Genomic DNA, 13,597 nt, shown 5'->3' with positions numbered 1-13,597 from the left:
CCCCCCCCCACCCCCCCACACACACACCCTTTCTGAATCTCTACTTTCCTTTGCAGATGTTATTCCTGAACAGCCGTGGTTTAACAGATGTCCGCACCGCAACCTTAAAATCCTGTGACCTGGACCCCTGACGTTAGGGAGTGTGTGTGTGTGTGTGTGTGTGTGTGTGTGTGTGTGTGTGTGTGTGTGTGTGTGTGTGTGTGTGTGTGTGTGTGTGTGTAGGTGGGAAGTGAGTTATCATTATCAGTCAATGCCCCTGACGGAACATAGGAGGAGAAGTCGATCTGCAAGCAGTTTGCTGTGTCAAGTTGCGATGCGTGGAGAGCTTGTAGAGCGACTATTTTCGGTGTCGAGGGGAAAAAAGAAGCATACCAAGTAGAGAACCCTGGGGTACACCGGCCAGTGAAATATACAAGAGGTTAAACCCATGTGGGAGGGGTCTTTGAAAGCGGCGCATAGTCACCTTTGCACCAATCTGGGAACCTGGGAGTGATTTAGTAAAGTTCTTAACCCTGCCCGACGACTGGATAATATGCTGTGTGAATGTGACTGAAGACGGAGAGCGCGGGCACGTTACCATGGATACGGATATAAACAGTCACTCCGTAACGACGCTGTCTCGCTGAGTGTGACGGTGCTGAGTGAAATTAAATTGTTTGTACAAGCACGTATCAATAGAGACTCCCATGTGGTCGGTGCGGATCTATAAATAGGATGATATGATTAATGCGGTTGGATAACGGATAGTCTCACTGTTGCCTCTCGCAATTTTCAAATGCTCCTGTGATACAGTCTGCAGCAGGGAAGCTCTGATCATGAGTAAAATATGTGATATTGAAGCCCCCCCCCCCCCCCCCCCCCCTTCTGTTTCGTCTTTACATTCGCGCAAATTTATCCTAATATAAATCAAAATAATCTAAGCTAATATATATAGCTTGCTGCTTAGCAAGATATTTTGAACGGAAATGCCAGCTTCCTTGCTCGGATTTCGGGAGGTGTATAGTTCCAGACTCTATATACATTAGCATTCAGAGATTGTAGCATAGTTGCCTGGCTACGCGAGACTATGCATGGCAGGATAATGAATGTGTCTACATGAGGATTTGGTTGTGTAAAAAGGTCATCTCCATTACCTTGGCACTGGTCCCGTCGGCCTTGGGCCGCAGCACCACCTCCAGCCTGAAGGTGGGTTTGGGCGCCGTCTTCTTGTCACCCGTCACGGCCCGGGACAGCTCCTGCAGGGAGCGCTTGACGTTGAGCCTCAGCGCCTCCTCCACCAGGCGGTCCACGCGCTCTGTGTGGCCCACCCACTGCTGCTGGACCTGAGGAGCAGTATGGGGATGTTAGGAACACATTGCTTAGTTATAGGGCTCTAACGTATGCCATGCCTTACCCGCAAGTATTAAACTTTATCCGTGAATTACTCATTTAGGAGCTTCCACTATGCGTAAATGTTATCTTGCGGCCACACAACCCACTATTCATTTTGCAAAATGTATTTTGGCGGACCTTGATGTCGTCGTAAAATGCCTGACTTTGCACTTGGTTGCATGCTGAAAATAGCCTGCTATTTCCAGAGCACAACCAAACATAAAATGACTTAACTGATGCCCGGTGGTGGCACACAATAATATATACTAGTGTATACACTGGATGGTGCTGGGAAGAAGATTTATCCCTGGCATTATCCCAGGGTTTTGGATTGAGCTCTGAACAGCTGGCGTATCCTCCGATCTTCTTTGCTTCGGCCTGTCTGGTGACGTCCACATGTTATTTTGGGTTGATAGTTAAATTAAGTGTTTTTTTTTCCCTATCTACCGTATTAGTGACTTAATATCGTCTCCTGTTCAGTCCCAGGCTTATAACCACTTAAACCCTATGTGTACTTACTTACCAGTGGTGGAAAGTAAGTATAATATGTAGGCTACTCAAGTACTGTACTTAAGTATAATTGAGGTATTTGTACTTTACTTGAGTATTTCCAATTTTCAATACTTTTAGTACATCTCAGGCAATTATTGTACTTTTACTCCACTAGAATTATTTGAAAACTTTAGTTAGTTACTTTTTGATTATTATCACAAAACATGCGTTAATCACTTCAGTCTATCTACCTACCTACCTACCTATCAACCTACCTACCTACCTACTGCAATTGTGGTTTTACCGAACCCGACTCTGCCAGATGGGGGCGGTATTCATTCACAAGTTCACAATAATACAGCCTCCAACTGGGATCGCTCAGGATTGGCGTTGAACCGCCCCGTGTCCGGGACAAACCAATCAGCGGCAGCTACAGACTGGATCTTGGCGAGACCAGGTGTGACGGCATCGAAAAGCGCCTGTTGCAATTGTTATTTCCTGGAAAATCGTCCTCTACCTCTCAGGAGGTAGAGCAGGTCGTCCAATGATCCATGGGTCGGCGGTTCGAATCCCGGCTCCTCCTGTCTACATGTCGAAGTGTCCTTGAGCAAGACACTGAACCCCAAATTGCTCCCGATGTGCTGGTTGGTACCTTGCATGGCTTCCGCCGCAATCGGTGTATGAATGTGTGTGTGAATGGGTGAATGTAATGCACAATCTATGTAAAGCGCCTTGGATAAAGGCGCTATATAAATGCACCATTTACCATTTACCATTTTGAAAGCAAGCAAATACATGACCTACTCATCTGACACGATAGTGAGTGTTTTTTTTAAAGTGTTGCTATCAGCCTGCGTTCCTTAGCGCCCCACGGGGGTCGTTTAGTTTCCTGCTGGCGCAGCTACCATACGTCATGTAGACACATTATGATTGACAGACGGTCCCATCCAATCACCTGCCAAGAAGCTTGAACAAATGGATGGCTTTCCTCAGCGATTGAGTTACAGAAGAAAGAACATTGTGAAACAAAAGGTGATTGTGAAGCAAGTGTCTCTTCCATCTGGCGGAGTCAGGTTAGGTTTTACACACTTTCACCCTGGCATTTTTATTTAACCAGTAAAATCACATTGAGACCATAGTCTCTTTTACAAGTGCGCACTGGCCAAGAGAAGAGGCAAATAAATGTTACACAGCTCTGCCAGTAACAACAAATACAGGACATGACAAGACAAACATATGACATCCGTAATACCAAAAGCCTACTACCAGGGAGGCTCAGAGAGGCATATATTGTCCATGTTATTATAGGCAAACATAAAAAATACAAAATAAAGTGGAAAAACTACAAGCTCTACAAGCTGGGTGTCATATGGGCTTACGTGGTTTTCAATGAATAATTTATTACTTCCAGTTATTAAAATGAATCTAGCGTGACGGAGCCTGCTTTGCTTTCTACTAGAGAGTTGTAAATTGATTGTGAACAGACCTAAGGTTAGGCCTGTCACAATGATTACATAATCGCCAGCTCATAATCACAATTATTGTGATAATTATCAGGATTTTATACATTGATCTGCACAAATTAAGTTAAATGGAATTTATATGTTCCGATGATCAATGCCAAATACACAATTAAATCGTTGATCTTAATTATTGTACGTCAAGTAATGGTCGAGGTAAATGTGGTGATGGTGGTGACGGGGGCTGACCTCGGCTCCGTCCGTGCGGAAGGGAGAGTGGACTTGGGTCATGAGCTTGACGATGTCCTGGTGCGCCGAGCGCAGTCTCTGCAGCTGCCTCTGTCGGTGGACCTTCTGCTCCTCCTCGAATTCCAGCACCCTGCCAACCAGGACGGGAAGAATCAATGTGGGAATAGAGGGTATGCGCGTGACATCACCTTGACAGCCCCTACATCCAAAAAGAAAGGTCCTATCTGATTCCATTAAACAATGTTAAACAACGTTAAACTAACTTTGTCACTCGATTTGCGACTCACTTTATGCATGCGCATACCCTCTATAGTGCTACACACCAGTAGTTATTTTTTGAGGGGTCAAGAACCCCCAAATTAATTATTACTAGCCCTTACCCGTTGTGAGATATTGCCCCCCCCGCTGGGGGTACTGTGCCCTGGGTGCGTTTTTAATTCACTAATAAATACCTTATTAATTTATAATTTGTTAAATTGGAAAAAGGGCTTCGTTAAGACCTCCATATTATTATGGTCAATGCCTGTGTGAAAAGTGGGAGCGATTGGTGCAGGCAGTGAGGAGCTACGGCAGTTACAGTGACACACATCCAGACACACATTCAGACATTCGGTTAATTATAGTATGATTATATTATGAATTAGTATTTGGCTGGGAAGCTTGAAGATCTGCAATGTTCACTAGTTTGGGTTCCGGTCTAATTTCTCTTTTGGGTCACAGGTTAAAACGTTTGGGAAACACTGATCTATGCCGCAGTGGTACCCAAAGTGGGGTCCAGGGACCCCCAGGGGTCCTTGATGGAGTTCCAGCTAAATTATATAGATAGGAACCAAATGGACTCTTATGGGTCTGTAAATCAGACGTGGCCTTTCACAAACAAGGTGTCAATGTGTGAAATGAGATTTTAAACTGATCGTTACGCGAAAGGAAAGAATAAAACAAAAACTAAAAACATCTTGTGTCTGGCATTAATGAGCACCGGCAATGCCTCTGTAGGTGTTACCTTGATGTTCATATAAAAAAGCTTTTCATGGGGAAACCCTAACAACAGAACTAAGCATAGCAGGCAGTAATACGCTCGTAATCAAACGCGCTGAAACAAGGTGGGCTTTCAAAGGGTGCTGATGAAAAGCCGACCTCCGAGGTATATCCGAGAGGCACAATAATGCTACAATACAGGCTTTTTTAAAATTCATTGTATTGTGTGTTGTATTTGCTAGGGATTTCATACAGGGATTTCGTCTAGTGCTACACAAGAATTGAGATTCTCACATCATCAATTTTCCATGAAAATATATATTGTCTTTTAGTCTGTAGTTGCTGTCGAACATTTCTACATGACAAAAGTGGCACCTGAAGCCAACTGTACTGTAGCTTTGAACAGACAACATCAAAGTGCTCAGATTGCATAATCTTTGAGTAACTAAAGTAACTAAAATTAATTGGACAACCAACTAGTGCTGCCCGATTCTTACTCAAATGTTGCATAGGTCTAGATTGGGATCATATATATTCATTTTTGATTAACCGCGCAGCACTAGTGTATGTGGTTACCTGTATGCCGTCTTGCCATCCACTCTAACCAATAAGGTTTCACTGATCTGCTGACAGTGGCTGGAGATGGCCAGGTTGGCTGCCTTGTATCTGTCCACGATAGACTGGACCTGCCGTATATGGAGAGAGAGAGAGAGAGAGAGAGAGAGAGAGAGAGAGAGAGAGAGAGAGAGAGAGGTATAGATAGATCGTATTGATATTCCTGTATGTTGAAGTTTCAACATGTCTTTAGAGTTCAAACATGAAATCTCTTCCTCCGTCTCTCATTGAGCTCCCAGACGAATCAGGTTATGTCAATTTATCAATCTGTATAACTTGCATAACTTGCTGCGCATTGGTTCTCAAAGTGGGGTCGGGGGACCCCCAGGCGGTCCCCAGCAAAACAAGTTCATCTAGCATCACAATGTAGCCACTTTATCCATGTTGTATACGTTGACTATTCAAAAATGGCAAATGTACAAGCTCATACAGCAGCACGTGTAAATCAAACTATTGAAAAATGTTGAATATTTTGGAAAGTGTTCTCTTCTGGGGGTCCCTGGCACAAAACATTTTCAGATGGGGGTCCGCGTGGCCAAATACATCAATTACGATTTTTCAAGAATAGCAGACCTACAAGCTCGCAGCGCGCCACTCGGTGGCGCGCTATGAGCTTGTAGATCTGCTATTTTTCAATAGCTAAAGTATAACATAATGCTTAGTTAAAACACCAAAAGGGGTTCCCGCCCAAAATGGGTTAAACTTTAGCTATTGACAAATAGCAGATATACAATCAATTTGGGGTTCTTCGAGTCTCGACACAAAAAAGTTTGAGAAACTATGTGGTAGGGAGAGGAAGAAGAGCAAGACAGACAGAGAGAGAGGAGACGGGGGGCGAGGGAGAGAGAAAGACAAGAGAGTTTGTCAGTGAGAGTGTGTGTGTGCAAGAAGCACAGGGGAGTAACAAAGAATAATGGAACAGGAAAAAAGTTATTGGGACTTGGGAAAGAAAAAAAACAGGACCCACGGGTCCCCTATATAGGCTTTGACAGTGCACTGTCCTCTCCTTCCACCCCCGAAAAACACAGACCCACCTTTCCATGCCAAAAATGATCTCCCTTTGCTTCCCTGTGCAGTCAGTGTGCACGCTCCGGTCCCAACAACCCCCTCTCCTCTCTCTCTCTCTCTGTGTTTCTCCACATCTGAGAGGAGGCTCATTACATAGGGATGTCATGGATCTGACATCTCCAACACGACAAGAGCCTCTCACATCCTCCCCCCCCTACCCCTCTCTCTCTGGTTTGAATTACAACAGAGAGGCCTTATCCTGACAGCATCGGGCCGACGTACATCCGAGACTTTCCTGTTCAATTTGCCAAAGCAACAGAGCAGGCTCTCTCGCGTGGATTCAGGCAAAGGTGCTCCACAGCTTGTAGTTCTGCTATATTCAAAAGATCTTTATACATTTGAAAACTTTTACGGGACATTTACTTTTGTACTTCAAGTACATGCCAATACTGCTGTACTTTTACATCGCAGTACTGATACTTTTAAATAGAACATGCGAGTACTTTTTCCACCACAGTTTGTAACCATACTGTATTGTTTTGCCTCCTCATGTATTTCTCTCTCTCTCCCTCCCTCCCTCCCACCCCCCCTCTCCCCCTCTGCACTGCGAGACCTAATTCCAATGGAGAGTAATTCAGTGCTCACTCAACATTCCAGATCCGAGCGCCGATCTCTGGATTTTACGGCTTTCAAGGGGATAAGGTAGGCCTACAGCGTGCTGCATAAGTCTCAGAGAGGGAATGTTTGTAGCAAGGAGGGGGGGACTGTTCCCAGTCAGTTTAGATGTCTTTTGCAGATTCTCTCTCTATATATTATCTGCATCTCTCCCTCTCACTCTCTGCCTTGACAGATCCTGGCATTGGCTGACCTGGCTGAGGGGGCCGTTTCTAAAAAATGAAAACGCCACCCCCCCACTCCCTCCTGTGACAAAATAATGCTGCTGAATGCAAACATTAAAAGTCCATACTTGGCTGCCACATGACATCATAAGGGCGGCATGCAGATTTTTGGGGGCATTCAGATTTATTTTGGGGGGGGGGTGAGTAAGACAAACATTAAACGTCTTCAAACTTCGCTGCCACATAATCGTCATGTCTGAAAGCCAGACGTCAGAGGGTCTAGCACCACTCAGATATACAGTAGATCTGCTGTTATTGAATAGCCAAATTATACATAATTATGATGACACAGACGCTTTCCCGGATTGAATGTCTTTAGACCTGGAACACATCTGTGTCACCTTAGATTTTAGCCATTTTAACCATTATTTTAAACTTTAGCTATTGAAAAATAGCAGATATACAAGCTCATAACACGGCACCGACTGTTATAGATCTGCTAATGTTTTAATCGTGAAAATGTGTGCAAATCTTTGAATATATATATTGTTTCACAGCAAATGTTTTGAACTCATATCTTTGCTTCTGGTTGGGTCCCTGGAAGAACATATTTTCAGATGGGGGGGGGGGGGGGGGGTCGGCGGCCAATTACATATCAGTTTTGGCATCCGTGACATGAAATAGTTTGAGCACCAATGATATAGAAACAGGTTTTGTCACTGTCATGATTTAGAAGACTTTTGTAGAATCTGGTCTCAAGTCTTAACCCTGCATGAAGAGGGGGGGGCAGTGGTGTTCTCTGCCAAGGAGCGTGATGTGTCCATTAGGCCTGCTCAACCTGCGTCATCTTCAGCTGCCCACTGGCACTGCATCTAAACAACATCATTTATACACACAACACCAAAACCCACTGTTTGTGGCGAGCGGCACGGCCGTACAATGAACCGTAATTTAGAATGAATCACTCGTAACCTCCCGCCATCTCTATGTGGGGCAAGTCATTCTAGGCAAAGCTTCTTCTTTTTTTAAAAAGATGGACAAGATTTCTCCAAAAATGTAAAAAGAAATGTGAAGTAGAGATTGTAGATCAGCCATTTCTCCACTATTTGCCATATTAAAATATATAAAGGCTTATGTAGCCTCGTTCCCAGCCTCAAGGTCGTGCACACCGCTGCATTTTCCGATTTTTAGCAGCGTTTTTTCCGTCGGTTTTCTGAAAAACGCGTCCAGTCCGCAAGGACCTTTACTCATCTGCGAAGAGAAAAGCCTGGTCACAACCTAAGGCAGAGAGTGGGAAGTGTCGGTCTGGAACATCCGTCAGATGTATTTCCTCCGGATAGGGTATATTTATCGACCAATCACAACACTTGTTTCATTCACGGAGCATGTAAACTCATTTGTATGGCATCAACATCATTTCCTTGAGCGGTATTCTGCCCAAATCCAGCTACTTCCGCCCAAATCCAGCTACTTCCGCCCAAATCCTGCTACTTCCGTTCAAACACTCAACCGGCTAGGTCTTGCCCAGCGTGGCAATAATATAAAAAATCACACCCGTGTGAGTGGTGTAAGGTCTTATATAGACTGATCAGCTGTGGTCTGACGTAATGTCTGACGTAATGAAATCACACCCGTGTGAACTGGGTGACCATAGCAACCATGCTCATTTTTTGGTACGAACAGACAGACAGACAAACTAACAAAGCCAGTCGTAGGAGTGGTTTACACCACTCAAAAAATTACAATGGTGAATGATATAGTAATAATGTTCAGTGTGAACGGCCCCTAAGGCTGTCATTGTTATTATTGCATTCTCACCGAGTGTAGACTAACTTTAACCGTGCTAATGGAGCCACAGAACTGAGAGTATTTGGCCATGGCCCAGGCCGAGAACTGAGAGTATTTAAGCGAGACTGTCTCTTTCACTGCTGTACCGTCTGTAGCCAGGCCTATCTCTTTCACTGCTGTACTGTCTGTAGCCAGGTGGCCTGCCTGGAATTTCAACATTTTAGGGGCAAGGCCACTTAATTGGCCCCTAGTGTTTTTTTGAGGGCTCAAAGGCCAGGCCAAATGCCAGGGCAGCGCATAATAGTAATAATGTAGGAAATAAATAAATGAAAAGTGCAGTTTGTTTCACAGCACAGGTCTGGCCTGAGGGGGGCATGGCAGCCATGGCCTGCGGGACATTCTTGCTCACATGGTGGAGTTTTCACACTGAAACAATATTATACACAAACCTGTATGCCTTCGCATAGTTTGTGTTCTTTTTCCACAGTGTCATATCAGTTCCTGTTTCTTTAATCCCAGACAATCTAGCTAAACATTTTGTTCTTTTTCATTCTTATGTTTTAATCATCCAATACCAACGACTCGAGGCTCGTCTATAGTAGATAAATAATTAGGAACTTTTTTGTGTGTGGCAGAATTTAATTATGAGCCCCCTTTTCTGACCTTGTCAAAAGAGAGGTACATTATATAAATAATGAATTGAACTTAAGGGTTAAGAGCTGTTTTATTTCACAACATGATATATTATGATGTTTCTTTTCTTTTTTTTTTTACAAATTGCCAATATTTGTCTAAACTGCAGTCATAGGTTCATACATCATCATGTGGACTCATGAGAGTTTGAAGATGGGGATGGAGAGTGTACAGTTGGAGGCCATCGATATTGTCCTTTTCTTTTTGCTGAGGTTTGCGTGATCTGCGCAAAAGGACAGTTAACCCATTTTGGGCGGGAACCCCTTTTGGTGTTTTAAACTATGTTATAATTTAGCTATTGAAAAATAGCAGATCTACAAGCTCATAGCGCGCCACCGAGTGGCGCGCTATGAGCTTGTAGGTCTGCTATTTTTGAAAAATCATCAAGGATTTTTTTAGGTCAGGCCTAAATGGGTCAAATGATAAGGGACAATATCGGTGGCACCCAACTGTATGTTTTGATGTGTGTTGAACCATATGGAAGAACGTTTGGCCTCTTCCATTTTCATAATCTTCTCCCTCCACTGTTCGACCTGAAGGTTTATGGTCGGAAAAACATGAATAATGTTAATGTAATGCAAATGCAAGCCAGCTATACCGCTGTTAGCCTTCCTATCATAAAAAACATAACATTGATGTGAGAGGTTGCCAGTATGTCAGCAGGATCATGTTTGTTAGAAGTAAGCCATGACACTCATTAAGCATGCAACATTTCTTAGGCCACTGGGTCAGCTACAGTTGGAGGCCATCGATATTGTCCTTTTCTTTTTGCTGAGGTTTGCGTGATCTGCGCAAAAGGACAGTTAACCCATTTTGGGCGGGAACCCCTTTTGGTGTTTTAAACATGTTATAATTTAGCTATTGAAAAAAAGCTTGTAGGTCTGCTATTTTTGAAAAATCTATTTAGATTTAGAAGGATTTAGAAGGATTTTTTAAATTTTTGAGGTCAGGCCTAAATGGGTCAAATGATAAGGGACAATATCGGTGGCACCCAACTGTAAGTCAACATTGTAGTGATATACGAGTAATATGCTGTATTAAATGTTGACTTTCTTGCCTTATTCATTCGTAATCAAATGCATCAAACTTTCTTACCTCAGTTTAGTTGAGCTTCTCTTCTCAGACATTCACTCAGTAACACGACTGGCACATCAGCAATGAGTCAAGTCTCCCGGCCGGTTGGGCGGTATACACTACATTTTGTGTCAAACTATCATCATAAATAATAAACGGTTTTCAAGAGGTTTATGTACCAGGCTAAAAAATGAATCTGTCCTCGGTTATGTGCACAGCATTTCACTTATGTTGCCCAAATTCAAAATCTCAACAACGGACATTGGTGTCTAAAAACACATAACGAGGCAGAGAAAAAACAGCAGAGTACACATCAAGGCCACTGTGGCTGCAGGACACATTATTTTTATTTTTTTAGGGGCATGAGGCCAAACTGAGGGGGCACGGCGGCCAGTGGCCTTCAAGGGCCTCTATGAGATCCCTGCCCTGGGCATGTGTTTATTTGGCTCCCACGTGTGACCTATAAGCAATAGTGATTAAATAAAGATGGAGAGAAGTGGAAAGCAAGAGTCTGTGAGCTGTGTTCAAACGAAGCCGTGTATCCGCAGAATATTCACACACTGTGTGTACGGTGCACGAGAGCAGACGTCCATTAGACTCAGTTGGCTCCGGACGGTAAACAAGGAAGTGATCTTGCATCGTCACACACCCTAACATAAGATCATAACATCCGGTCTGGATATTTGGCTCTTCAAAATAAGAGTTGAACAGGGAAAAATGCTGGCGTGAATTATATCACAATTTATCAATAAATGCTGGCGGCCTAAGCGTTAACACTCCGATTTCCCGGGGTTATTTAATCCATTAAATCATAGCGCCCAGCGATTTATAGCAGCGGAGCACTTTTACCGACGGACCGGATGTGGATGTAGCAGCTAAATGTAGCCAAAACACTCTAGAGCCGATCGACAACAACGGGAGGTATGATTAAATCTAACGTGACTAGTGACGGGACCGCGGTGGGCCGTCTAACACATGATCCTTTCTTAGAATTGAATGGGATGATTTAGATCAAGAGTTATTAACGGTTTAAGATTTTTGGTCTCGTCAGCTAAACAGGGGGGGAACATTTTCGATGACGTCCCACTGTTACGCAACATCGAGTATTGCGCAACAGGCGCTCCTAGGCTGTGGAGCGATCGGTTGTTATATCAATAATCTTTGTCTTTTGGATAAAACTTCGTCCTGGGCGCTGGGTGTTACTAATTAAAAGGACGGTGAACTTAGTCCCCATGGGCGATTGGGGTGTTAATAACCTTGCAGCAGCAAGGACACTTTTTGAGGGGCACTAGCCCGCCCTATGCCACGCTTTGTGGGTCTGTGTGAACACAAACATTGGCTGATGATTGGCTGAGTACATATTGAGGATAAAAGTGAGGGCAGAAAAGTGAAGACGCCAAAAGCGCCCCTCACTTCACACGACGAGTGTGATTTATCTTTTTACGCGTAGCAGGCTGGACCGCAGCCATGCAGGCAGCCTGTCAGCATCGCATCCTGCTGTTCTGCTAAACATTACCAACGGACGCAGGTTTATGGCTCTGAGGATGTCGATGACGACCGCAGCACGACTCCACTGTCTCCTGACTCCACCGTCAGGAGACGGAGATAGAGAGAGAGACGGCTCATTTATACTTAGCTGTGTGCTGGTAACACACACCGAAAATAACTGATCTACATCTACAAGCTTACGACACATGATGCATGACGCAGGTTGCATATAAAAGACACGATGCGCAGCCAAGGATAACTCTCGGCTAGAGAGAATGGAGGAGAGAAAGAGATAGAGAGAGGCTGGAGGGAGAGAAGAGAAATGGATAGAGGATGGAGGGAGAGAAGAGAGGAGAGAAAGGGATAGAGGATGGAGGGAGAGAATGGAGGAGGGAAAGGGATAGAGGATGGAGGGAGAGAAGAGAGGAGAGAAAGGGATAGAGGATGGAGGGAGAGAATGGAGGAGAGAAAGGGATAGAGGATGGAGGGAGAGAAGAGAGGAGAGAAAGGGATAGAGGATGGAGGGAGAGAAGAGAGGAGAGAAAGGGATAGAGGATGGAGGGAGAGAATGGAGGAGAGAAAGGGATAGAGGATGGAGGGAGAGAATGGAGGAGAGAAAGGGATAGAGGATGGAGGGAGAGAATGGAGGAGAGAAAGGGATAGAGGATGGAGGGAGAGAAGAGAGGAGAGAAAGGGATAGAGGATGGAGGGAGAGAAGAGAGGAGAGAAAGGGATAGAGGATGGAGGGAGAGAAGAGAGGAGAGAAAGGGATAGAGGATGGAGGGAGAGAAGAGAGGAGAGAAAGGGATAGAGAGAAAGAAGAGAGGAGAGGGAGGGATAGAGAGAAAGAAGAGAGGAGAGGGAGGGAGGGGGGGATGATAGAGGAGAGGAGAGAGAGAATAGGAGGGAAAGGGATAGAGAGACAGGTGAGAGAGACAAGAGGAGAGAAAGGGAGAGACACAGAGGAGAGACAGGGGAAGAGAGAGGAGCATAGAGAGAATGAAGATAGGAGAGAGAGGGAGGGGGAGGATGGTAGAGAGGAGAGAGAATACAAAAGACAACATGATGGAGAGAAGGGAGATAGAAGAGAGGAGAGACAGAGAAGAGGAGAGAAAGGGGGAGAGAGAGAGGAGCAGAGAGAGAAAGAGAGAAGATAGGAGATAGAAGGAGGGAGGGGAAGATGGGAGAGAGAGAAGAGGGGATGTGCGACAGAGAAAGAGCTAGAGGAACAGAGAGAGAGAGAGAGAGAGAGAGAGAGAGGGAGGGAGGGAGGGAGGGAGGGAGGGAGTAGTTGCATTGTGTTGGTTGGTGCATGTGTTGCCTGAGGACTTCCAGTAGAGAGAGAGAGAGGGAGGGAGGGAGGGAGTAGTTGCATTGTGTTGGTTGGTGCATGTGTGCCTGAGGTCTTCCAGTAGAGCTCAGTCCCAGCGTGTATCCAGCGGAGCAGAGTTGTTCATGGGGTCAGCCAGGTCGCGCACCATATTATACAATAAACACATGATGCATCTGCAGTACAAGCGCCAGACCGCACTCTATGACCCC

At 44.8% G+C, this 13,597-nt stretch overlaps 1 protein-coding gene across 1 annotated transcript in view; it reads right to left on the bottom strand.

Annotated features, from left to right (window-relative positions):
* Positions 1–13,597, bottom strand: part of LOC306913850 (dynein axonemal heavy chain 2-like) — a gene marked incomplete at its 3' end in the record, with an annotated part of 263,300 nt that overhangs the window by 139,107 nt on the left and 110,596 nt on the right. The window contains exons 17-19 of the mRNA XM_079490662.1: positions 5,127–5,236; positions 3,573–3,702; positions 1,134–1,322 (exon numbers count right to left, since the gene is read on the bottom strand). Of these exons, the coding sequence (XP_079346788.1) occupies positions 1,134–1,322; positions 3,573–3,702; positions 5,127–5,236 (429 nt within the window). The remainder of the gene's footprint in view (positions 1–1,133; positions 1,323–3,572; positions 3,703–5,126; positions 5,237–13,597) is intronic.

This window comes from Electrona antarctica, assembly GCF_951216825.1.
Source record: "Electrona antarctica genome assembly, chromosome: 21".
Taxonomy (NCBI): Eukaryota; Metazoa; Chordata; class Actinopteri; order Myctophiformes; family Myctophidae; genus Electrona; species Electrona antarctica.
Note: the sequence above shows the minus strand (reverse complement) of the source record. Positions and strands in the feature narration are given on the sequence as shown.